At 37.1% G+C, this 26,615-nt stretch overlaps 1 protein-coding gene across 1 annotated transcript in view; it reads right to left on the reverse strand.

Moving 5' to 3' along the window:
* Positions 1-640: 640 nt before the first annotated feature.
* The window catches only part of LOC139953395 (rho guanine nucleotide exchange factor 3-like), a 58,707-nt gene continuing 32,732 nt past the window's right edge, over positions 641-26,615 (reverse strand). Inside the window, exons 7-13 of the mRNA XM_071952904.1 lie at positions 11,469-11,633; positions 9,773-9,932; positions 7,998-8,074; positions 7,495-7,755; positions 6,708-6,884; positions 5,659-5,842; positions 641-3,899 (exon numbers count right to left, since the gene is read on the reverse strand). Coding sequence (XP_071809005.1) covers positions 3,748-3,899; positions 5,659-5,842; positions 6,708-6,884; positions 7,495-7,755; positions 7,998-8,074; positions 9,773-9,932; positions 11,469-11,633 — 1,176 coding nt within the window. The 3' untranslated portion in view covers positions 641-3,747. The remainder of the gene's footprint in view (positions 3,900-5,658; positions 5,843-6,707; positions 6,885-7,494; positions 7,756-7,997; positions 8,075-9,772; positions 9,933-11,468; positions 11,634-26,615) is intronic.

Raw genomic sequence — 26,615 nt, forward strand, 5'->3', positions numbered from 1 at the left:
TTACAAAATATTAATACAGCAATTTTACAAAATATTCACAATTGAGTTGCAATAAGAAACCATAATATCATTAATTTAAGTTTTAATCAAGTTTCAATGTTCAACTTAATTAATGTTCTTTCTTTAAATTGATAATTATGACAATAAACCATTAACCAAAGTTCTATGACTCTTACAGTGATTTCTGTTCAAGTAATTTGGCATAAAAATAAAAATTATGAAGTATTTTTTGAAGTAGAAGATACATCACAATTTTTATTCAATATTACACTGCCACCCTTCCCCACCCTTTCCCTAGCCAGTTATTTACAGGGATGATCATTCAAGCCCCATTTAGGAAACAAAAGGAAAAAGACAAACATATAACATGTACCTTCTGTTTCACAATGAAGGGATTGGTACAATTTCAGGACGATACAAGCGTGAAAATGTCCATTACTTCATGACTTCAACAAGTTCGTGTTACGACAAACGATCAACATATTCATTTCAGGATCCATATGCACAGAGTTTTTCCCCACTGATTCTAGAAAGATAGTTTCTCTAAAAATATTTGTACTTCCGTATGTTTTTTTTATAACCAAACTCCACCCATCATATTTCATGGTATTTCAGTTGTGTTTCTTTGCATTTGTCTGAAGCATTTTTCAAAATACAGTGGTTATAAGCGTCTGTGATAATGAATGGTCCAAGAAATATGAATAGAATACACCAAGAATGTCCACATTGATTAAACTGTCTACTGGGTAAAAATAAGCTTGCATAATTTCAGTAAAACAACTTTCATTCGCCATGAATCACAATTTCTCATCCTAATTTTTTTTATCTCTTTTGATCATGGAATAATGACAATTGTTTCAAATATTGTTTTCAAATATTTTCCTTTAAAACCCCATTGACATTTTTAAAACGAGAAAGTACGCATTCTTGATGAAGACGAAAAGACAAAACATTTAGAGTGCAATGTAACACTTGACGTGACTTCAGACTTCAGAACGCAGTAAAATTCTCCATCTCACTTTACAAAAACTAAACGGCAAGAATATACAATACAATGACATTTTTAACCCAATCTGTATGTTCTCCAAATTACTTTGAAGTTTATACTCCGAGCAATAGGTGCGAAACAAGTGACCTTTTTCATAAAAATTAAAGTTTCTTTCCCGAAAAAGCAACCTTTTAGATTAAAAAAAAACCCAAAACAAACCAAACATAAACATTCTTCTTTTTTGGTAGTTTCACAAGTATGCACAACACCACAGCCTTAAAGGAACACCATATGCCAACCATATGCATTTTATAAAAAACGGTTACAAACGCTTTTCAAAGACCAACTCGACCGATCCAAGGCAACGTGTTCCTTTAACTGAGACATGTAGACCTACCAAAGAAGTGAATAGAACACATTAAAACATAAATGAAACACAATATTGAATACTGAGTTTTTGAATACATGTTTCTATATCCAGTTCACAGACAAAAAGGCCCTTTTTAAAAAACAAAATTTTTGTGATTGTGAGTTTCATTGAAAGCTCAAATGAGCTTTGAAAAAATAAGATTAAAATTACCACAACCAAAATGAATTGGTTGTGTATTAGTCTGTCTCATTTCAACATGTCCACATGCATTTGAAGCAAGGAAGATGGAGACTAGACCAAAATGGTTCCCAAATAAAATTTCCTTGTAAATTTAGAGCCCTTTACAAAATAATCACCACTTCCCTGAACCAGCAGAGCGACTTTTATTTGAATTAGGAGCATCACTGCTTACCGAAACTCTTACGCTAAAACAAAACTATAAGTATTTTAAAAATTCTTAGAGGAAATCCACAAATAACATAAACATCAACATAAATGAATCTGTGTTGTGGAAACATAAATAAAAATAAATAAATAAATTAATAAAATGAAACTGACGTAATGGAAAAGAACACAATGCACGGTTCTGGCTTCCTAATAAACACCACAGTCTGAATTTGTTTTTTTTTTCTTACAAAAATCCCAGCTAGGTGAGATTGAATCCTCACGGCTATGAATTGTACACAAAGACCCAGCTCCATAAGCTTCTTAAAGGCACTGGAAAAGTTTGTTTATTGTCAAAGACCAGTAAATCTCACTTTGTGTATCCCAACATATGCACTTGGTGTGTTTGTATTGGTCGAATAAATAATAATAATAATAATAAAATAAAGAATCTCATCTGTGAAAATTTGGCTACAATTGGTCATCGAAGTTGCAAGAGAATAATGAAAGAACAAATTGTTGCACAAATATGTGTGCTTTCAGACAGATGCCTAAGAAGGCTTCAGGCCTGAAGTCTTTTATTATTTGAGTGAGAAATTACATCTTTTTTCAAAAATTATGTAACTTCAGAGGGAACCTTTTCTCACAATGTTTTATACTATCAACAGCTCTCCATTGCTCGTAACCAAGTAAGTTTTTATGCAAACAAATTTTTGAGTAATTACCAATAGTGTCCTACAAGACAATTGCTTCATTAAAGTTGCCAAGCACATCACTAGCAATGGACCAGTTCATAAACATTTCTTCGCGTTTTGGCACTAACTTCTCTTTGTGTGCTAAACGAGTGTGTGTTTAAGTAGCTCAATGAGTTACGGACCGTGGTAATTTGGTCTAGAAAGCCGCTCGAAGTGTTGCATTTGGAATGTTAATACTACATCCCCAATTGGTGTCTATCCTTAATGCCAAAATAAATACAAGAAACGTCATCATATACTAAATTAACATGCTTCATATATATGATCGCATAGTTAGCTTAAATGATGTCATTTCCACATTACTTTTTAAGTAAGGCTGCTTCAAAAGAAACAATTTCCACACCTGGGATGGAGGGAGGGAAGAGGGATGGGGAGGGGGGTATTTTTTAAGAAACATTGTGTCAAGGATGCAGTCACAATTACAATACTTTCATATGATCATTAAAGTTTTATTTGGTTAAAGCACAAAAGGAAACAAATTCTGCCTTGTCTGCACAAGACAAAACCTGCAAGTTTTTTTCTGTTCTTCTTCAATGGGTATTTTAAGGCCACCCCCTGCCTTTCTGTTACCATGACAACTGATAAGCTGATCAACAGCTTCGCTTCTATTGACCCAATTCACCTGACGTCATCAGAATAATCCTGGATGCGCCATTTTGGTGGTCAATGTCACTGTAGGCAAATCAGTGAAGTGCGCATTTTAAAGGCGACGTGGCTTTTACAGTCACCTAAATCTATTGACCACCAAAAATGGTGAGCGGGCACAGTCGCAGCGTGTGACGTGGGTGCAAAGGGTCAATAGTTTCTCCCCAGATCCGCCATGTTTAAATGCTGACAGCCAGGAAGTGAACCAGCCACTTTCTTTTGTAGTCAACATCAGTTTCGGATTTTTTTGCTCTTCTGTTTCTGGTTGGGCTTTTCCTTGATGCATAAGCATCTTGGTACTGGCGTAACATCAGAGAACGAGAGACCTCCTACTCAGGCACTTCTTCTGCAGTCTTACATCTTCCTGCAACTCCTGCATCTTGGATACTACCACTGTATATGGCCACCGGTACTGATCCGACTGCAATCTTTCAATCATCACTCAAAAGCTTTCAGCCATCCTCCAGTTGGTATAATCTCAGCCCAATTCTTCATCAGCTTTTGACCATGTCAATAAAGACCGGTCCAATTGTGACTCGTTATAGTAAATTTTGCAGCAAGAGTTCACAAATGAATGTTTTTTTGGATTTGTCTGTTTGGGTGTTTTAGACTTCAGTGGCGGCCCGTGTTGAAGACATCCTGATGGCAGATCTGAAGAGTTGTACCCACTGTTTTTTGTCGTGTTCATCGGAGGCAAAGAATGTGAAGGCCTGCTTGAGATCTGGGTCGGTTGATTTGACTCTGAAGGCGTGTTTCACTGCAAAGAGAGAAACAAAGAAAGAAAAAACGATTGAAATAATTTGTCTTTTTTTACACATTGAAAGAAACACCCCTTTCAAAAACAATAATCTGTACAAACAGGACCTCATGAGTCAATCAGCAGATCAAAACAACATCGTAAAACACTGCCCACCAACAGTTGACTGAGCTTAGCTTTTTTTTAAAACTGATCACAAAAGTTTGTAATTAACCGTCTTGCCTTAAAAAGTACAATCCGGTGATGACAAGCTACACAAGCAATCTTACACGCTGCTTCAAAACCTCACGTTAAATTAAAGCAACATATAACTAAACCACATGAGAAAAGGTCAATGCCAATGCAGCAAACAAACCAACCCGATGTTGAAAAACTACACAGGCAATCTTACATTGCTTCAAAACCTCACGCTAAAGTAAAAAGCAGCGTATGAAACTAAACCACATGAGAAAATGTCAAAACCACGCAGCCTTATTTCTCAAACCTTACTCTATGCTCAAACCTATGTACAACTACGATGAATGAAAGGGCAGTGAATTGAGTTCACCCATTCCTTGACACCAATGACCAATTGACCACTGGACTAATGACCAATGTCCCTGACCGCAGTTGAACATGGCAAGCACCCTAAGTGTTTCTCTGTTTTAAGGCTATAGGGGTCACATACCCAGTTAATTACACCTGACCTCTGGCTGGGACACCAAACATATTAAACTCATACTCTAGCCACATTAGCATATAATACAAACCAGAATAGTGAATATATTAAGGCTGTGCCAGCTTGCCATCACTGACAGATTTATCCCCAAAACATAAATTTTCTAAAAATGAATTTGTAGGTAACACCCCCCCCCCCCCATGAAGGAATTTCAAGTCTAGTAATAAGTACATGTAGAAGGGAGTAGCATACAATGCAGAAAGCCTTAGGGCAAAAAACTTGTATAACTTGTTCACTGGAATAAGTAAAGTCCCTTTCTAAATTCCAATTTAACTTGTTTATAAACCTTAGAACCAAACCCTTCTGTCACACAAGATTAAATCAACCCAAAATTAAACAAAATGGTCAGAATATGCTTCCAGAGCGAGACAAAACAGTAAACCACTAGTAGTAGACTGAACTGTGTGAATTGAAAAAGAAAATGTGAAAAACGAAACCTGCCAACGTTTGGATCACAGTCACCCAAGCACAAGAATTATAATTAAACAAACACCCACGGTAAATTGTTTCAAGTTTGCCTGGCTGGTTGAAAACAACACCTCTCCCACATCGGTGCATAACGTACCCCCAGGACACTAGCTAGGCCAGGTACTGGTCCGACAGATCATTCCTCCCATTGTATCAGCAGAGGTATTTGTTTACCATATTTGGCCAGCTTGTACTCTTGTCTAAACCATCCCCTGGACTGGGAAGCCCCCTACCCTCGTTGTAAGCAAAAACCTGCAAAGAGTTTTTTTTCATTCCCTGTGCTTTGGTGATAATTGGCAGATTATTCACTACCAGACCAGGTGGACTTTGTCTCAGGTGGAGCTCAAGGTGAGTTATTTGTGGCGTTTGACCTGACATTGACCTCCTCCGGCCCCCAAAGGAAGGATAAATTTTCTCTATCGGTTTCTATTTCTGTCATCATTTTATATAATAGTTTTCGTATTGATTTCTTTCTCAGAATTCAAACAAAGACATTACAAAATCTTGGATTTTGGTTAAGTTCTCATAGTAGAAAAAAAAAAAAAAAAAAAATGAAATAAATATATGCCGTACCTGTTTGGCTGCCCGTCAAACTTCGGAATGAGCCTCCCAGCTTGACCTCTCCATCTTCAAGATTCTCCAGCTGCATATGCCTGACCGGGATGGGAGTCTCGTAAACCTGATATTTCTTCTTGTCATTTCGCGTGGCTATTCTTGTCACAACCAAGATGTCTTCAAAGAGAAACACGTGAAGTTTCTGAAGGAGGGAAGATAAGAAATGGGCGAAGAGTTGTAATGATTAAAAGTGATGGTCGATGAAATGATTAAACATGACAGACTCAACATTGTTATGTAGTGCAGGTTCAAAGAGTTATCAAGAGTAAATTGCTCGATCTACAAACGCTATAGTATCAGTGTTCAGCGTTAATACAATAATTGCTTCTGGGATAAAGTGACAGCATTTTTACAGCGTACTGTTACAAGCTGTAATCATTCAACGACTGACAGTGTATTTCATTTCCGAGCTAGAAAAAAAGGACTTGACATTTGAAGATTTACAGCGAGGAGGATTTATATTTCCATTAAATACTTGCACAGGTGAAAAGGAGTAAAGTAAATGTCCAGGTATGTCACTTTGAATCTATGTCTGGAATGCAGAGAATGTCCGAGGTAGGAATCCAGTGACAAATGATTCAATATCTTTGCTTTCTATCCTGGGGGAATCGTGTTGATAAGCACACTGGGTGCTGTCAAGTATAATATACCTGACACTAAGATGAAACAGTCATTGTAAAGTCCGACTTGACACGCACAGACATGACAACAATGTCCGCAGGGACGACACAAAATTCTTACAGCTTTGACACTGAATATGACAGCATTATCAAAACAGTCATACTTTTTAAAAATAATTCCATTGGAAAACACCTACATGTGCTTTTTTTGCTCATCGTGCTTGTGTTTTGTTTTAAATAATAAATTTATTCTTTGTGGTATTACAATTGTATGTTTTGTATTTTGTGTTGCTTTTTTACATAAATGTATTTTTATTCCTTCTTTTGCATAAGGCGCTATATCATTTTTTATTTATGATTATTATTTTCAAAGCATGTCTTGCTTACCATTCCTCTGCCTTTGATGTTCTTGAGGACTCCACCACAGAGGAGTGATTTTTGCTCCGCGATTAGAGGATGTTCCTGACTATCTCTGAGATACACAAAGTGGTCGATGTAATGTCTGCACTTCATCTCTCCTGTCCGTCTGTCCACCTCCTGGATAACACCTTCTGCTACTTTCAACTGCAAATACAAAATTTAAATATAATGATAGTTGCTTCTTATATATAGCGCTCATGTCTGTCATGCAGTGACGCTGATAGCGCTTCCATTATTATTCTGTTGGTAATGAAACCAACAGAATAAAAGCGATTCAGGTAATATGGTAATAAGGAATTCCCTTCCTCGCAACCTCTAGAAAGCCAACACACTTTAGCTCTTCAAAAATATACTCAAAACCCATTTATTTGTTTAATCAGGCCATAATGTTATTTGCCTTTATTTAAGTTTTTGTTATCTGTTCATTGCATTGTTCATTTGTATCACAAATTTTGTTGTCAGCTTTTGTAAAGCGCTCCAATTTTTATCAATAAGATCTTTAGCTATAAAAATGCCTTTATGTATGTATGTATGTATGTAATGTACAACATGCCACCCACAATTTCACAAAAACTTATGACTAATTTAGCAGAAAGTATGATTTTGAAACTTTGCATGGTGGTAGTATAACTAAGAGAGGTTTGCATTAAAACCATGGTGATAGCATGAAAGTATGAACACAATAATCCGCCCATTATAAGTGTGATGCAATTTTTCCGTACAATGAAGATAAATAAAAAAAAGTGCTCTTTACCGCTTGTGCTAGGTAAGACTTGTCCGGGTGATCATTCGGCGTCAACTCCTGTATCTTCTGAATGAGTAGTGTGTACTTGACGAGACGCCGTCGTGGTACGTCAAGGAAGTTCCACAGGTCCAGCCGCCGGCTGAACGGGGACTCGAGACACCTCTCCAAGAAGTCGTGCACTTTCTTGTCTTGCCTCTTTTCGTCCAGGAGGACCTTAGCCGCAAGCTGGTTGGCACAGTAGGCTGTGTAGACGTTGGTTAGCGTCGGTAGCTGGAGAGAAAGACAAGCCATAAATAATATAAAGTTCTTTTTTTCAAAGTGCATTTATCACCTTAAGGTACTATCCCAGTGCACTTATTATTGCCCCCATGTCGTCTTTTACTTTCAAAGCAAATGCGTCAAGCGCAAGTCAGTCACACTAAAAAAACACCATATATGGGAACTTTACAATGCAAATTTTTATGAATGACTTCATACAAGTCAATTTATCCCAGGTTGAACTCTGCTCTTACCCAGTCTAGAAGTACTTTGCCGACTGTATCCGTAGTTCCATCAGCACTCCTTTGTTTATTTAGTTCACTTATTAAATCTGGGAAAGAAAGAAAAATAATAATCTAAATGAATACATTGACATAGCAGAAAGTCTTGGTACGCACATTAGCAAAATAGCAACCAATGATACTCCTAGAGGGCAAAGGTTTGCTCCCTGATTGGCTCCCTTCATTATTATTTTGTTTTTCAACGGATTAAAGTCTCTGGTCAAACTGTCCCTCATTAACAGGGTTCAGGGTTGTTTTCCATCAGGCAGAAACCAAAACTAGAGGCAAACAACCTAGAGGCACATGTTTCCATAGCTTTACAACTCTCATTATATCAGAAAACAACACCAATGAACAGGTTTTTTCCATTCCTATTAGGGTTACAGGTCATTCATGTTTTGGACATCACACTTCCGGTATTTTTGTTTTTTTTATGTGGCTATTTAAATTGAACGCAAACCAACTTAACATTTCATTCGAAAAACACCTCAAGCACATTTTCAATGGAAGGATAAGAAAATACATTCCATCAGAATGTGCTTCCCATATTGGATATGCATTCGATAAACACAGTTTAAATAAATAGGTAAAAAAAAATAAGTAAATGAACAAAGCCATTTTCTGAGGAATAACATATCAGCACTAATAAAGTTAATGTTTTGAAGAGACGTTATTAATCTAATTTGACTGAGGATATATTGTGAGAATGTGCGAGTCTCCATGCAGTGAATTGGGATCATGGCTTGAAGACACTTGCCCACGCATCCCCCAAGTGCCAGTGTTTTCAAGCAATGGTTCACTAACTTCTCAAATATAGAACCCCAAATGTCACCTACGTCTTCCCACAAGGTGGCTAGGTTTCGCTCCAATTCCCTGCCTACTCTATGAAAAAATTACTCTCTCATCCCGTTGGGATGCTGAGATGCCTAAAATTAACCCATACTTTTTTTTTTTCATTGTGAAGGACTATGCTATCCATCACAACAAGTCTTCTGACATTAGGCTAAATAAATACAAAAACTTGTTTAGCGTTCCTGCCCACTTCGTTTTTAGAGGTCGCCTCCTTCTTATGTTCCTTTTTGCATCATTATTTTTCTTTTCCTACAACTAAAAATATCATTTTGGGGAAAAAAGCCCAGCCGTTTGTATTTTAAAATTTGTCGAGCGACCATTTTGTGAAAAAAAAAAAAACAATTGAAAAAGGCCATCATCCTTCCCTTTTTTTTTTAAGTGGGGACGCTTAACATATTTTAATTTTCATTTGGCCTTAGATATGGAATAGAAACGACCCATGTGGGAAATCAATATCACCGAGGCTGTCCGACTTAGACTACAAGAGGATCATTCAATGGTTTGATGATGGTTTTCGGTGACAACGTCATCGTGTACTCAAAATACCAAGTTCCATGAATTTGGGAGCAGAGTGTGATATTTCCAAGTTAAAGGTCAAAGAGGGTTTTGTTAAAAGAATCTGTTTGCATTCTATTTTTAGATCTGACCTTATTTCATTAAGTTTTTTACTTGGAAATCGTGTCCTGATGTAAAATTAACCACAAGAAAGAAACAAAAATTGAAATGAGATTGCAATGTGTTTACAGTTTGAGATTTATCTGTAATAATTCCACAAAATCTAGATTCATTTAATGAACTTTCCAGACTGAAGCCAAGTAGCAATTAATCATCAGGAATTTGTTTGTACTGATGGATAAATAATCATTTGAGGAGATGTTTCTGGAGATTTTTCTTACCTTGATGCAGCGGCTGCAGATCTTCTAGACGTCCAAAGATTGTCTCCAACTCCTGCTCACTGAGCATGCTCAATGACCTCATCGAGTCACGATACGTCTTCATGATGAGACGTAGGTCATCGACCATGTCCAATTCACCACGAAACAGTTCATAGATAGCCTACAAAAACAGAAACACATAGAAATTAAGTAAACTAAGAAATTAACAAAAAGTTCTTTTATCTTTAAAATTTTAAGTAGGCCTATCTGTTTTAAGTTTCCTTTTTGGCTAGTCTAGAGTTTAAATTTTGGTTTTCAAGTTTGTGTAAAAATATAGGACAAACTACTGGAGCGTTAGTTTGAAATTAAAAACATTAAATAATAAAAATCATAACATCATAGTTCTAAGCCAACCTATAAAGTAAACCAAAACAGTGAAATCTAGAAAACTACCCCTTACAAATTCTAATCAAAATGCATTTACAATATGTAAGTTACACGAGTGTGCACTTTTACCAGTTTAGCTTTTACCAGCTGTAAAGGGATTACTTCATCAAGTATCAAGTAATACATTAATAATAACAACAAAAATTAACACATTTGTAAAGCGCCTAATGCAAAAGCCTCTAAGCAAATAAAGAGAACAATAAAATATACAATGAGTGAAAGATACAATTACATGAAAGCAGATTACAAATAAGCAGCTTCAAACGAATGAGTTTTTAACATTAGGCCTAAGTACTTTCTGATTGGAAATCAATGTATTTTGTACAGTTAAGTACAAAGAACAATAGAGAAAAGTCTCACAGCAGTCAATCAAACACAAGTAAATTGCTGCTTCTAAAATAACTAACATGACATAAAAATTGTCAATGTTTTAAAATAGTATATAATACTGCATAAAACTGAAACATAAATGCATTTATAAAGAAAGCACTGTAAACTGTTTTAAATCGTCGTACAAAAAATACACAAAGTACAGAACTATTCATGAGCAGGAACAGCCCATTGATTTAAAAACCACAACAGCTAAACAAAAGAAGCAAATGGAGTCAAAATTGCATTAAAACACACACACATATATAAACACAATTATGCACAAAAATGTGCGTCTGCGGACCCAGAGGAGATCCAACTCAATTCCAGTGAAGAGCAAGATTGATAAAAGCAAGATCCCCTCTACGACCGCAAAACACACACACATCAAATATTTCATGACCAAAAATTTAACGAAACAACGATAACCATTAAATACAGTGTAATATATAATACAATATAATTATTGAGAGCCAAAGTTGACTCTAGCATGCAAAATCCACTCCACAGTCCCTAGACACAGGCCCCAGAACAAGAGTAAAACAGGCAATGAAAACAGAGTAATGCAGAAGATTGCATCCATAAGAAAAGAAGTGTTTGTGTAGTGTTTTGCTCTGCTACACAAGAGAAAAGTTCACTGCTTGTCTGTAATCTCAAAAGCCCCTTTCACAAGAGAGCAATTTAGCAAGGATCCCTTGCTAATTCAAGTTATAGCATGGTTGTAAAATTTAACAAAATGAACTTTGTGTGAATGGACAAATTTTTTATCCAAACTGCCGTCCAAATTCTTTTGCAAAATCTTGTCAAACATTGCTTCATTTTACAAAACATGCTAAAGTTAAGTGAGGGACCCCAGTTAAATTGCTGTCGTGTGAATAGCATTTCAATGTTAAAATCTCACCTCTTGTCTCTTAATCTGTCTCTTGGTTAGTCCCTCGTTGATGTTGCTGTTGACAGTCTCAGACCACAGTGTGCTGTCTCGTCTTTTTGTTGGTGTGGCTACTGGTTTGCAGTAAGGTTTGATGTTGAACGGTGGAGAGTGGCTCGTCCTGAAGCTCATTGACCGCTAAAAATCAAATGAAGACAAGATTTAAAAATAAATACACACTTTTTTTCATTTTTTTTTTCAATGAAAACACAAATTTGATTCTGAATGAAGACAGTTCTTGAATGTCAAAACTTGACGGATATCGGCGCATTATAAGTGTTCATGATGAATAGTAAAGGCTTCCATCTGAAGTTCACTGCGTTCACAGAAACTGATGAATTGCTTTAATAAATTTTCACATAAGAAGAAAACATTGAAGACTTTGCACTGCTTGACCGAATCCTAGTAAGAATTTTGCTTGTGAAAAACCTACCAGGTTAAGATACCCCATCTGTTCAATCTTATAGACCATGGTTGCGACTGCTAAATCCAAACACTCCACTTATGTTACAAAGAAACAGTGCATTTAAAGCACTAGGAGAGACAGAGAGAGAGCAAGCAGCCTGTTGCCTCAATGCAGTCTAATCACTGAATAACCACAGGTGCTGACTGGCATGTACTGTTAACACTAGCAGTATATGTAGTACAGTAGTGAAATACTTCTACGCACCACACGTGGTCATCTAAGGGGTAATCTTATACGTTTTCCCTTAATCACTGCTCAGTGCTTTCCAACTACCTGGAATCGTTAAGTGTGTGTCTTTGGTTTTTTGTTTCCCTATTCTTCTGTGCAGCTGAAATAAATTGCCTATGATGTGTATACGTACATGTACGTATACGTAGGCGGCCGGGCAGCGGAGCAAATATATTCTTATTAAACAGCGACGCAGCGACGAATGTGCTGGAGAGTGAGTCCCAAGTCACTCTGACGTGTCATTTTAGCGGAATTGCTTTCGTGTTTTTGATCAACAGGTTCTTCCCAGTGTTGCTTGTATTGTCGTTTGTGTGTTTGTTTACCTAGATTATATATATTTTATTTATTCATTTATTTTCCAGGGAACACACAAACAGTACATACAGTAAAACAATACTACAAATAAGACTACAGGGAACAAGCCTGCGGATAAGAAAAAAAAGCAAAGAAAAAAATCACGTGATCTAGACAAAAAACAACCTACAAAGACACGTAAGTACAAGAGAAAACAAGTCATAAAAAGTTCCAAAATACATAGAATGAAAAATGTGCCAGCAAGCCTAAAACAGCCCACACACTGCAATGTTAATTACACGAGAGTCTTTTGAGAAATAACTAACTGACAATCTATAATTTAATGCATTACATTAAAATATTGAAAGCTTGAAAATCCTTCCGCTAATAACTCCAAAGGGAAGGGAGATCAAATATTATCTCCAAAGTGGACAAAGGTTCCCATTAGAAACCAAATTTAAATCTATGTAATGATTAAGAGTACTCGGCTAACCCGTGTTTTGTTAAGACTTAAAGACACTGGACACTACTGGTAATTGTCAAAGACCAGTCTTCTCACTTGGTGTATCTCAACATACGCATACAATAACAAACCTGTGAAAATTTTAGCTTGATTGGTCGTCAGAGTTGCGAGATAACTATGAAAGAAAAAAACACCCTTGTCACACGAAGCTGTTGTGCTTCCAAATGCTTGACTTTGAGACCTCAAATTCTAAACTTAAAGTCTCGAAATCAAATTTGTGGAAAATTACCTTTTTCTCGAAAACTACGTCACTTCAGAGGGAGCCGTTTCTCACAATGTTTTATACTATCAACCTCTCCCCACTACTCGTTACCAAGTGAGGTTTTATGCTGATATTTATTTTGAGTAATTACCAATAGTGTCCACAGCCTTTAAATCTAAGGAATGATTTAGAGTACTCGGCTGACACACGAAGGAACTGCTGGCCTCCTCATCCAGACTGTGGGACTTCATGAATACATGAATAGTCCATGTTAGTTTGCTTTGGGAGATTGAGAACATTGTCTGGACGGAAACTGAAACTCTACACAAGGATGCAAAACCCTGAACTATGAGCGCAAAGTGTGGACGCTTGCGAGCGCAAACATTAAAGGCAGTGGACACTATTGGTAATTACTCAAAATAATTATGATCATATTACCTTTCTTCATTTTGAGTAATGGGGAGAGGTTGATAGTATAAAACATTGTGAGAAACAGCACCCTTTGAAGTGCCATAGTTTTCGAGAAAGAAGTAATTTTCCACCAATTTTGTTTCAAGACCTCAGATTTAGAATTTGAAGTCTCGAAATCAAGCATCTGAAAGCACACAACTTTGTGTGACAAGGGTGTTTTTTCTTTCATAGTAATCTCGCAACTTCGACGATCGATTGAGCTCAAATTTTCACAGGTTTGTTATTTCATGCATATATGTTGAGATACACCAAGTGAGAAGACTGGCCTTTTACAATTACCAATAGTGTCCACAGCCTTTAAAGCTTTGAGCACAAAAGCAGGTACATTCTAAATGTAAAAGAATGAAGAACATCACTCTTTACATTTTGAGTTGTTCCTCATATGGCTATTTAGAAAGAGTGGTGATTATTTAACTCTTCTAGAGGGGTTTCACTCCAGGACAGAGTGAACAAATCACTCAAAAAAGATGCAAACTTCAATCTAAAAGAGTGAAGACCACTCAAAAAAGAGATGATCCTCATATGGCTCTTCAAAGAGTGCCTTTTCACCTTTTCTGCATTTAGAGAGTACAAAGCCTGCTTTATAATATTCATGTACATTTATCTTTGGTTTAGACAGCCTACTCATAAATCTGGACTGTTCCATATGGTTTTTAAAATCCGTCATCTTGTTTGATCTAAGTCCTAAAATATATTTTCAATCAAATTGTTAGTAATTTTGTTTTTGTGTGGGTTAAAAAACCCCACATATTTCCAGTTAAAAAACAGAGAAATCACATCTCTAATACTTTGACATAAGACATGTTTCTATTTAGTTGAAATTTTGCATCAAACAGTTGATCTCTAGAGGATCACTCAAAATATATGTAGGAGATGACTGTTGTAAAACCTGCGACTTATTTCATGTCATAACATGAACAAATCATATAACATAGGAAGAGAAGTCTAATGAGAATATTGACCCACCTTGTGAAACTTAATTGGGTTCTCTTATGCCTTCATTTTGATAAGCCACATGCTATGGTTTTTGTGGCTTTTCAAAATGAACTGAACCCACTGAGTCTTACTAAACATTATGAAAACCTTTACACAACCTTAGGCATAAATATAAAAAATATGTTAAGTAAGCGTAACCCAAACTATCCTGAAAGTTTGGCCTAGCCTGGATATTTTTATTTTTTCAAGGGAAGACATGTACGTAATGACTGAATCTAATAAAGACATAAAACTAAAATAAATGTCATCAAGAGTTTATAAATATACTATTTGTTGTGTGTAGCCATGTTTTATTTTGTTATCGTGTATACTACCGGCTTAAACAATTAGAAAACATGTCATTTTCGTTGCTAAGAGTTGCTGGGCCCGGGGAGGGTTTGATTATGCTCTGATGCATGACAAGTTAAATATCTGGACTCCTCACCTTAAATCTTGCAAAACTTTCTGGTACGCCCAATAATTACACAGTCTGTATCTCATCTCTTGTGGCACACAAAAAAAAAAACCCTAAACTTTCAGAAATCATTTTTGGCATGACCCCCCCCCCCTCCCCTCCCCTCAAGAATTCCCTAGTGTGATTAGATCCATTGTTGGGAGGTGTAGGTTTAGTAAATCAAATTCCAGCGAATCTCAATTCCACTCAATTCCAGTCCCCGTAACATAAACACTTGATAAATCCGCACATGCCTGGTCAATTTGATTGGTTTAAAGGATCAAGCTTCTCCGAGGGTTTCAAGAACTGTACAGGTGAATGTACTTAATGATAAAAATAATAATAATAGTGGCTTCTTATGTAGCGCACATATCCATCACTCAGTGTCGCTCAAGGCGCTTCAAGGTATGTAACTATACGTTTGAATTATCAGACCTACATGTAGGGCCAATTTCATAGAGCTGCTAAGCACGAAAATTTGCTTAGCACGAAATTTCTTCCTTGAAAAAAACAGGTCTACCAACCAAATTTCCATTTCTTGCATATCGCTTATTACTGGTGTTCAGCTATTGTTTGCTTATCCTGAAAATCACCTGGTTGATTGGTAATCCTGTCTTTATCAGGCAACAATTTCATGCTAAGTAAATTTTTGTGCTTAGCAGCTCTATGAAATTGGGCCCGACTCATTTTACATAGCACGGTGTCATGGTCTACAAGGTGCTGTGGCGCAATATGAAGCCGATCAAACCAGGAACATAGGGGCGAATCCCCTTCTCATTTCAATAGATACACTGGGTTCATTTACGTGCGTTACACAACACATGGGACCAACGGTTTTACGTCCCATCCAAAGGGCAAAGCATCAAGTTTAAGGACACAGGTGTCCCAACTGGGACTCAAACGCACATACTGCTGATCAGAAACACCAGAGCTGGAGTCTGGTGCTCTTAACCGCTAGGCTTAGACAAGCAATAATGCATTGACCCCCCCCCCCCCCCCCCAAAGCAGCTAAGCCTGCAAATGTATGGGTTTTCCTTTAAACCTGCTTCTTCTGCTAATTGGAGTTGTGGTCCTTGGACTTTTGAAGTTTGAAAGGCGGGGGAGGGGAGGGTGAATAACTACTGCGTGATCAAATGTCATTAGCCTTTTTGAGGTATGGCGGGCAAAATATGAGTACACTGTTTGGTTTGGGTGTATACTAACAGTATACCCAAACCCAATAGTGTCGTATGAATGTGTTCACCATATCTCAAAATGGCTTCATACTTTTAAACCATAAGAACTTTAGATTCATCATCGCCATTACTTCTTCTAAATTTTACGGTGTGGTTTTTGTTTCTCTGTTTGGTTTTTGTTATTCATCTTCTAAATGAGCATGTCTACTTCTTTTTCAGCGAAATCTTCAAGTGTGATTTTGCTTCATGTCAAAACTGGCAGGTAGCTGCACCGAAATACTTGGGACTCCATAACCAACACACAGGAGATGTAACTGATATACCGAGTCCACTGATATAAATATCATGCGACTAAATTGCGATGTCGTGATATCTTCACGTAGGTCTTGACAAACACGTGTAATTACCTGAAACGGTAAAAGATATATGAAGTTCTCGATTCTAAGAAAGTGCGGAGCCTTGGTGTCAAACATATTTCTCGAAATGTATTTTGTGCAATGCCGAAGAAGAGTAATTGCTTCTCCGAAAACTTTATTGATCGTCAAGTCAACGTGCTCCTTCATACAAGAGTCACAGGAAGGCGGGCATGTACAATGTATACTAAGTATGTGTGTTAAAGACACTGGACACTATTGGTAATTGTCAAAGACCAGTCTTCTCACTCGGTGTATCTCAATATATGCACAAAATAATAAACCTGTGAAAATTTGAACTCAATTGGTCATCGGAGTTGTGAGATAACTATGAAAGAAAAAGAAACACCCTTGTCACACGAAGCTGTGTGCTTTCAGATGCTTGATTTCAAGACCTCAAATTCTAAACTTGAGGTCTCGAAATCAAATTCGTGGAAAATTACTTCTTTCTCGAAAACTGCGTCACTTCAGAGGGAGCCGTTTCTCACAATGTTTTATACTACCAACAGCTCCCCATCACTCGTTACCAGAGGTTTTATGCTGATAATTAATTTGAGTAATTACCAATAGTGTCCACTGCCTTTAAAAAACCTGTAGAGAAACTGTCCATTAAAGGCACTGGATACGTTTGGTACGTGTAATTGTCATGGGACCAGTATTCTCACTTGGTGTATCCCAACATTGTATGCATTTTTCATAAAATAACAAGTCTGTGAAAATTTGGACTCAATTTGTCATCAAAGTTGCAAGAAAACAATGAAAGAACAAACACCCTAGTTGCACAAATTTTTGTGCTTTTAGGTGCATAGTAAACTGCTGCAAGTCTTTTAATATTTGAGTGAGAAATTACCTTTCTCAAAAACTATGTTACTTCAGAGGGAGCCGTTTCTCACAATGTTTTATATTACCAACAGCTCTCCATTGCTCATTACCAAGTAAGTTTTTCTGCTTACATTTATTTGTGAGTAATAACCACTAGTGTCCAGTGCCTTTAAATGCACACAAGAAGTGTGCATCTCTAAGAAAAGAATTGACATTCACAAACACCCGTTGCACAAAGTGACCATCGATTTTGGGGGAAATCCATTGCCTGCTCAACAGTGTGTTTGAAGTCTACATAACAGTCCATTATATCCCGCTCACACCACAGCCCATTACTGTACATGTGAATGTTTCCTAAGAAGTAGAAACGAACGTTACAATTTTAAATGGTTTTTCCCAAAATCTCAAATCGTACGTCAATCGTATTTCATGCAGAAACTGCAACTTTGTTTAAAATCACACTCATTGCTATATTACTACACCAGAGAAGGGCCCACATTCATGGCTGTACCTTACACCGTAAGCAAAGAATTAGCACCTACGGAAGAAGGAAATTTTGCGTCTATCTCAAGCATATCTCACATTCCTTTGCTTAAATAAGCTTTAATATGATATACATGTGTAGGATCTGACTCTTTTATATTGAGCCAAGTATGACTTTTGGCCGTTTATATGCCTTGGTAAAACCTATGGGCTTTTGATAGAAGGAAAGATTAGTAATAGTAATAAAACAAGTAAAAATCTTGACGAAATCAATAGTTGTTTGACCTGTCGGATCGGATCAGAACAGCTAATGAGTGCGATTTACTTTAGAAACTCAGCAACTCAACATTGGGAGTAGGTGTTTGTGTTGGTATTCACAAGGCAGTTTTCAGACCAAAAACATATCCCAGGAGTTGGTACCGGTAGTCAGTGGTATACAGTTTTATATTCACCAAGAAGCTTTGATATAAAAAAATTGCTCAGATTGTTTTTTTAGATCATTCATAACAACATAATGTACAATACTTTTAAAAGCTAACGATAATGTATTTCCTTGACAAGACAATAATATTCCTAAACACCATGCTTTGAAGGACCTGCGGCCGATGTCACAAAGCACCACTAGGATTAACTCAAGTACAATGAGTAAGTAACCAGCCATCGATTTCACCAAACTTTTCCTAATTTAGGATTAATCTTAGGACTTAGCACGGGTTCAGTTCCCTATCCAAATACGTAGGACGCATTGAAACCATCCTAAGTTTGGACGGGTTGCTCGTCCTAACTCAAGTTAGGAGTAATCCTAGCGTTTTGTGAAATCGACTGCAGCTGCCTAACTTAGGATAGGTTCAAGGCATCCTTTTGCTATGGATACAGAACTTTTAAAACTCGTCCTAAGTACTAAGATTAATCCCAAGTTAGGAAGAGTTTGGTAAAATCGTTGGCATGTCAGTTGCAAGAATCGATGGAAAACTCATAAAACTCCACAATGCCACAGCCACATCTTATTATTATCACACAAGCTTCAATTCAAACCATTTAAAGCATGAGACACACACCAAGTAAAATGACATTGGAAAACCAAAACTAAGGTTTTTAAGAATACATACAAAGGATCTCATTAAACAATTGTTTTTAAACTGCCCTACCCCCAGGCTTTCAATAATATTACCCCATAGGTTGTTTTTTTTTCAATGTTAAATCACACTAATTGCACAGTTATTATTTTTGAAGATATACAAGAACAAAGTAAATTTGGGATTATTTTTGTCCACAACTCAAATGATTGGACCAAACCAAGCTGACCGAACTCTCCTCCTTACATACTCATTCAGTAACATTTATTTCAATGCTGCAATTCATTACAAAAAAGCACATTAAGTTGAAATTACCCAAGTAACACAGTAACATGAGATAATAAATATATGTGGTGCACAATGAATCAATAATAATCGGCAGAATGACAACATTTAGGTGTAAGGTGAAGCAGAACGCTTTTGTACCATAACCTATGGAAAAAAAAAAAAAAAAAACACGGAACCGTGACAGGACAAAGGACAGACCTTTTTCCATGACAGTGCTTTGTTTTATCCAAAACTTTCACACCTATTTTGTTCCATTTTAGTCAGCTGGTCTATTTTTCCAAATATTTAAGGCCCCCCCCAAAAAAAAAAAAATAAAATAAAAAAAAATCAAAAAAAAAATCAGGGAAACCCCTAAAAGGTACATGTATGCAGTAATTGTGACACAGACACCAACAGGTAACTGACAATGTAATTAACAGAAAACAACTACATGTATAACCAACAATAAAAGCCAAATTATTACTCTTAATAAATCAAAATGTTATCTTCCTAAACCCCTTGAGACTTATGGTAATGATGTCACATGCAGCTGTTGTCTGCCCAATTGTCTACCATTTTGAGAGTCAAATTGGTTCAAAGACATTGTCGTCGCCTTTCAGCCACTCCACCAATCACAGTAGGACAAAGCTGACTCCAAAATTGGCGCAACACAGAATGATTGTGGGTGAAGAGGGCACATGAATTGGGGCAATACATGATTTTAACAAAATTATTTTGAGAGTCAAATTGAGTTCAAAGACGTGGTTGTCGCCTTCCAGCCACTTCACACTAAGACAGATCTGACTCCAAAGTTTGCGCAACAAAGATTGTGGGTGATGAGGACACATGAATTGGGGCAATATATGATAATAATAAAATTACTTTGAGAGTCAAATTGCATGTGAAAACATGGTCATCGCCTTTCAGCCACTTTACACTGAGACAGATCCGACTCAAAAATTGGCACAACTAAGAATGATTGTGGGTGAAGAGGGCACATGAATTGGGAATAGATGATTTTAACAAAATTATTTTGAGAGTCAAATTGCGGTCAAAGACATGGTTGTCGCCTTTCAGCCACTTCACACTAAAAAAGATCCGACTCCAAAGTTTGCGCAACAAGATTGTGGGTGACGAGGACACATGAATTGGGGCAATATATTTTTTTTTAAAAATCATTTTGAGAGTAAAATTGCCCATGAAGACATGGTCGTCGCCTTCCAGCCACTTTACACTGAGACAGATCTGAATCCAAAGTTTGCCCAACAAAGATTGTGGGTGATGAGGACACATGAATTGGGTTAATAGATGATTATAATAAAATTATTTTGAGAGTAAAATTGCCCATGAAGACATGGTCGTCGCCTTCCAGCCACTTCACACTAAGACAGATCCGACTCCAAAAGTTTGCACAACAAAGATTGCGGATGATGAGGACACATGAATTGGGTTAATAGATGATTATAATAAAATTATTTTCATAACTTGAAAATATGAAAGTATAGGATTAGTAAAAAATAAATTGTCTCAATCTTAAAGCCATCGAACACTTCCGGTAAATAGTATTGTCCAAGGCCCACACTTCGTGTATCACAACTTATATATAAAATAACAAACCTGTGAAAATTTAGGCTCAAATAGTCATCAGAGTCGGGAGAAAATATAAAAAAACAAACACCCTTGTTTTCGCACGTTTCGCGGTGTCATGACATGTGTTTAAAATAAATCCGTAATTCTCGATATCAAGAATTGATATTGTAAAATGTTTCCTCAAAAAGTAAAGCATTTCATGGAATAATATTTCAAGAGGCTCTGTCTTTCACCATTACCTTCTGTAAACCCTTTAAGTTATTTTTAAATCTGTGAACTTTTCATTTTTGTTCTGTTCCGAAAGTGTCCAATGGCTTTAAGCCAAATTTTTAGGCACACAAAAATATTTCTGTTTGTAATATTGTCAACGTTAAGACAATCATGATAAAGGCCCCAAAATGCACCTACTGCAGCTGTAGGCCTATACTCATTGACACAATAAAAATGTACATTTACTAACGGAGATTAGAAAGAATACGAACGAAGTCTCCCAACAACAATGGTGATGCCTAGAATAATATTTACAGCAAAGAAACATTGTCAGCATTGCAAGCTGGCTCAGTGACTTTAACCTCAATGCAGTCCACAAAACATAGTTAGCCCAAAGGTAAAAATCAAAATCTGTGAAAACAAAAGAGTCGTGGCCCTTGGGGAAAAAATTAAAAGAAAAAAACTTACCCTGATTCCTGCATTACTTCTGTGGGGTTTTGTGTTCAAAATAGAATCCAATACTTGGGTGCCAGTCATGATTAACAGTGATTGCACTTTTCTTAATAATTCCAGACAGTTTCGACTGTTCTTTGTGTCTTTTTAAGCAGCCTCAAACAACTCAATAAACAATGTCGATTCTGTAATCATTTGGTGTCTACTGCCGTCTAGTTAGCAACTGAATGAGGTTCTCCTTGCCAAGTTTGTCTTTTCAAATACCAGCTTATTGGAATCCCAAGGCTGGATTTAACAACAAAGATTCCCAGTAAACACCAACCCACACATCGGGACTACCAGTTGCCAATCGTAGCCCTTCCTCAACTCCTTCCTCAATGGGTGGAAATGTCTATTAATAAACCTCAGTGTTCCCTGGTGGTATTAACGGACAACAAGCATTCCATCACAATCATCATTCTCTCTACGATCAAATTCTTCCGGTCAAAACCAGCATCACTGGTAGGAACATCCGTGTGACGTTGATGGACGCCAGTCACGCAACGGCAGGAAAGTTGCTCCAATCGCTGATGGGGACTTCTGCGTGGAATTCTAACTAGCCCCTTTCAGGACCACAGCGGCCAAGGTTGCAGCTTCTGCTTAAGGCATTAAAATACCTGCCCTTGGGAGTTAATGAACTCTACACTGGAATTACCTCACTGGTAGGAGTACATATTTTTGTTTCTTGGTGTGGTATACTTTTAATGCCTACTTGTCAAAGCCCTGTTACCTTGGGACTATAATCCCATCTGAATTACTTTTAAACTCCCCCAAACCAAAGCCCCTGATAGCTGTCACTTTTCACAATAAATGCACAAGAATAACAACGGTTTGATCATGGTATATTTACTTGAGAAGAAAGAAGCCATTTTGTTAACAATACACCTTAATCATGGAAACAAAATGAACTTGTCAAAAAAAGTATGAGTATGACAAACGACCCTTCCAATGGCAACGCTTGAAATAAATCATCAGTGCATTCAACAAACTTCAGATCAAAAAGTAATTTCTCTTTTTTTTATCTCAATAATAATAATAAAATAAAAACATTCCCCCTGGGTAGTTTTCCAGCAGTGTGCAAAAAACAAGAACAAACTCCAATGTCTAGTGAATGTTACTGAAATGTCTTTAAAAAAAGATGGGTCTTCAGGGTTGATTTGAAAGTGATTTGAATAATATTAACAATAAAGACTTGTAATGCGCACATATCTTCCCTAATGGGTGTTCAAGGCACAGAAAATAAACTTGACATCCCTGGAATTGAATCGGGGACCTCCGACTCCGAAGTCGAGCGATCTTCCTCTAGACCCATTCAATTTAAAATCACATACATTTGTAAATATGCTTGAATTGTTTTCTTATATAGGTACAGTTAGATATTTCCTTTCCAAGGTGTTTCAAATATTGTTTTTATTTTACAAACTTTATAATGTTTGCGCTGTCATTGAGCCTTCAAGAAAGACTCTGCTAGGGTCCAAACGTCAGGTCATTAACTATTGTTTGCTTTTTAAACTTGATTAAAGTTGATCTCACTTGTTTATTTTTTTAATTTGTATTCATTCACTTACATGGGTGGATACTTAAATTGATTCTATTTTGGTCAGGGCTATGGCATTGCTTGCAATTGCTTTAATTATTTTCTGTTTGATGTAAGCTGTTTTCTGATTAATAATTACTCTGTAGCATATACATTGCAAACAGTTCCCCCGAGCAGAAAATAAAAGTACATTTTGAAAATGAGATAAGAAAAACACAACAAAACATTCCTTGCTAAAAATAGACATAAAAATGTTTGTATATTTTACTATGGATTTGTTGACATTTCATATAGTAATTCATACAAAGGATACTCGTTATAATTGAAATACCTCTTTAATCAAAAGCATTAGCGCTGCTGTCAAAAGAAGATGTTGGCCATGAGATAGTTTATCTTGTTACTGACAGGTGATGTTGTGTACAACATCAGCGGCCACAAGATATTAAAAGCACTGGACACATTTGGTAAATTGTCACGGACCAAAATTCTCACTTGGTGTATCCCAACATACACAAGTGTATGCATAAAATAACAAACCTGAGAACAATTTGGGCTTAATGGTGCCTGAAAAGGCTTCAGCTAAAAGTTTTTTATTATTTGAGTGAGAAATTACCCCCTTTCTCAAAAACTACATTGTATGTTACTTCAGAGGGAGCCGTTTCTCACAATGTTTTATACTATCGATAGCTCTCCATTGCTTGTTTCCAAGTCAGTTTTGTGGTTACAATTATTTTGAGTTATTACCATTAGTGTCCAGTGCCTTTTTAAGAGATAATGCGACCAACCATGGAAGTGAAATTGTGCTCGCTTGGATTGTGTTTGTTGTCATGGCCGAGCGGTTAAGAGCTCCGAATTCAAGCTCTGCTGTTCCTGTTCAGCAGAGTGTGAGTTCGAATCCCGGTCGTGACACTTGTGTCCCTAAGCAAGACACTTAACTATTATTGCTTCTCTCCACCCAGGGGTAATAGGGGACCTGTGAGGGCAGAGATGGTTCTTGTGATTGATTTAGCCGAGTAGCGCATTTGTTGCACGAGGCTGTATACTCCCCAGGGAGCTGAGATGGTTAAGGAGTGAATTTAGGCCCAGTGAGACAGCTTTGAGACACCCGTAGGGAGTGAAAAAGCGCTATATAACAACTCAATATTATTATTATTATTATTATTAAAACAATGTGCACATGTTTGTCAGGCACGTGGCCATGTAGACAGTGCAATAGCGATATTTGTCAGACACGTGGCCATGTAGACAGTGCCTGACAGCACGTGGCCATGTAGACAGCAGAGTCAATCGCACTTAAAGAAACTGGATATATTGGCAAAAGCGTGAGAAATGGCTCCCTCTGAAGTAACTTTTTTTTTGAGACAGAGATAATTTCTCACTAAAATATCTGAACTGAATAAAGACCTCAGCTGAGGTCTTGAAATGAAGGCATCTGAAAGCAAACAACTTGTGTGACGAGGGTGTCTTTTCTTTCATTATTCTCTTGCACCTTCGACGCCTTTAAAGCATTAGATTTTGGCAAAGAAACAACCAGAAAAAATTCGTCGAATTGGTCGTCGAAGTTGCGAGATAATAATGAAAGAAAAAACACCCTGGTCAAACAAAGTTGTGTGCTTTCACAGATGCTTGACTTCGTTCAAATACACAATCAACCAGAAAAAGAACACCAATAACAATGTTGGAAAAAACAAGGTATGGTGTGTATTTTTTAAAACACAATGTATGCTAATTGGTTTTTTCTTTTGCCTTGTTTGAAATCATAAATACCTGTCAGATTAGCTTTTGAAAAACTAATTACCCTATAATGTGACCATGTCACAATGTGACCATGTCTTAATGCAATGACTCTTCATCCTTTGAAAACTGCGTGATACGCGTACGGCCAAATTAAAACATGTTTGAAGTACAAACTCATCAGAAATATGTTGCATGCGTAATGATGCCATTTGCAAAAGTAATGAAAACAACAATACATTGAAATTAAAAAAAGAAGCTCTCTTGGTGCTATTAGTCATAGCCTTGACCACAAAATAACATAACCCAAATTTGTGCATCTTCCTTAAATATTATTCAAAAGTAAATAGTAAAGAGCTAGAGGATGATATTGAATGGTCAGTTTGCAGGAGGGGTTTCAAGTTTTTAATGAAATGGACATTTGCATCAGGGATAAAGAATATTACTTTTGATTCTACCTGTACACCGTATAAGCACTGTACACTCGGAACTTACCCAAGCTCTGTGGAAAAAAAATCACAGTCAGTGGGATTCGAACCCGAGACCTTTGCAATTATAGAGCAGTGTCTCGCCAACTATAGACCATCGCGATTGCCCGGTAGCTAGAGGCAGTTCGTATCCTATATTTTAGCAACTGGTACCACGCAATTTAATAGTAAACATTTTACACAGCAAAATTGTGCAATGCATGATGATGTTGTGGGGGGGGGGGGGGGGGGGGGGCTAATCATCCCTACTCGCAGCTAAGAGCTGAATTACGAAGGATGCGGCTACAACGTGTTCTAGAAGGAGGCATAAAAGGGCGCCTTTGGCTGCCAGCCACATCAACCCATTATGACCACGGAGCACAGCTAAGATCAAAAGTGTTTGATTTTTCCCAAGGGAGGAAAACCGGATGGTCTGGAAAACCCTCGTGGCACAGCAAAGAACCAACGCACAACTCAACTCACATATATGGCCCTGGCCAGGTATCGAGCCAGGGTCAACTTGGTGAGAGGCGAGCACTTTACACACAAGCCAACCATGCCATCCAATGTGACCTTGTTTTACTTTTTACTTTTCTTAAATTAAATTTTTTGCCGGAAGACTGAAGCTTCATGTCATCTTCAGAGACTGTTATCTCAAGAGAGTTGCTGAGCTATATAACTAAATCTAGAAAAAAAGAGTCATTCTGGTGATTAAAAAAACCCACCATAACAGAAGCATGTTTTAATTGATCAACATTCTCCTAAATTTCATACTAGACCCTGTGGCAAAAATGACCGTACCAAATTCCTATGAGGAAACACGGTTGAAGAAACGAGCCACAGTACGGAAATAGAAATTACTACACCTTGACAGATGGAGTCATCAGAAATAAACAAACATGGAAATAAGTAAGAACTCTGCAAAAAAGATTTTCTATTTACTTAGACTGAGAGAGGAAAGTGGGTGCAAGCGGCAAAAATATTTGGTCATGGAAACCTTGTATTTCAACTACGTAAACAACGTGTTTACAGCCAAGGCTGTTGTTAAGGAAACAACCAATGACAATATTACCATAGAGGTTGTGGTTTTGGACCAATTTAAGTTATCTTAAAACTTGATTATTCACGGACGGGATTTGCACACATAACCTCAAAACAAAAATTAAACTGACGTACATGTAATTAACAGCTCACCCACCCACGTGTAATTTTAATGAGTGTGGAACAAGACCACTGGGCGG

Source organism: Asterias amurensis, chromosome 2, assembly GCF_032118995.1.
Source record: "Asterias amurensis chromosome 2, ASM3211899v1".
Classification (NCBI taxonomy): Eukaryota; Metazoa; Echinodermata; class Asteroidea; order Forcipulatida; family Asteriidae; genus Asterias; species Asterias amurensis.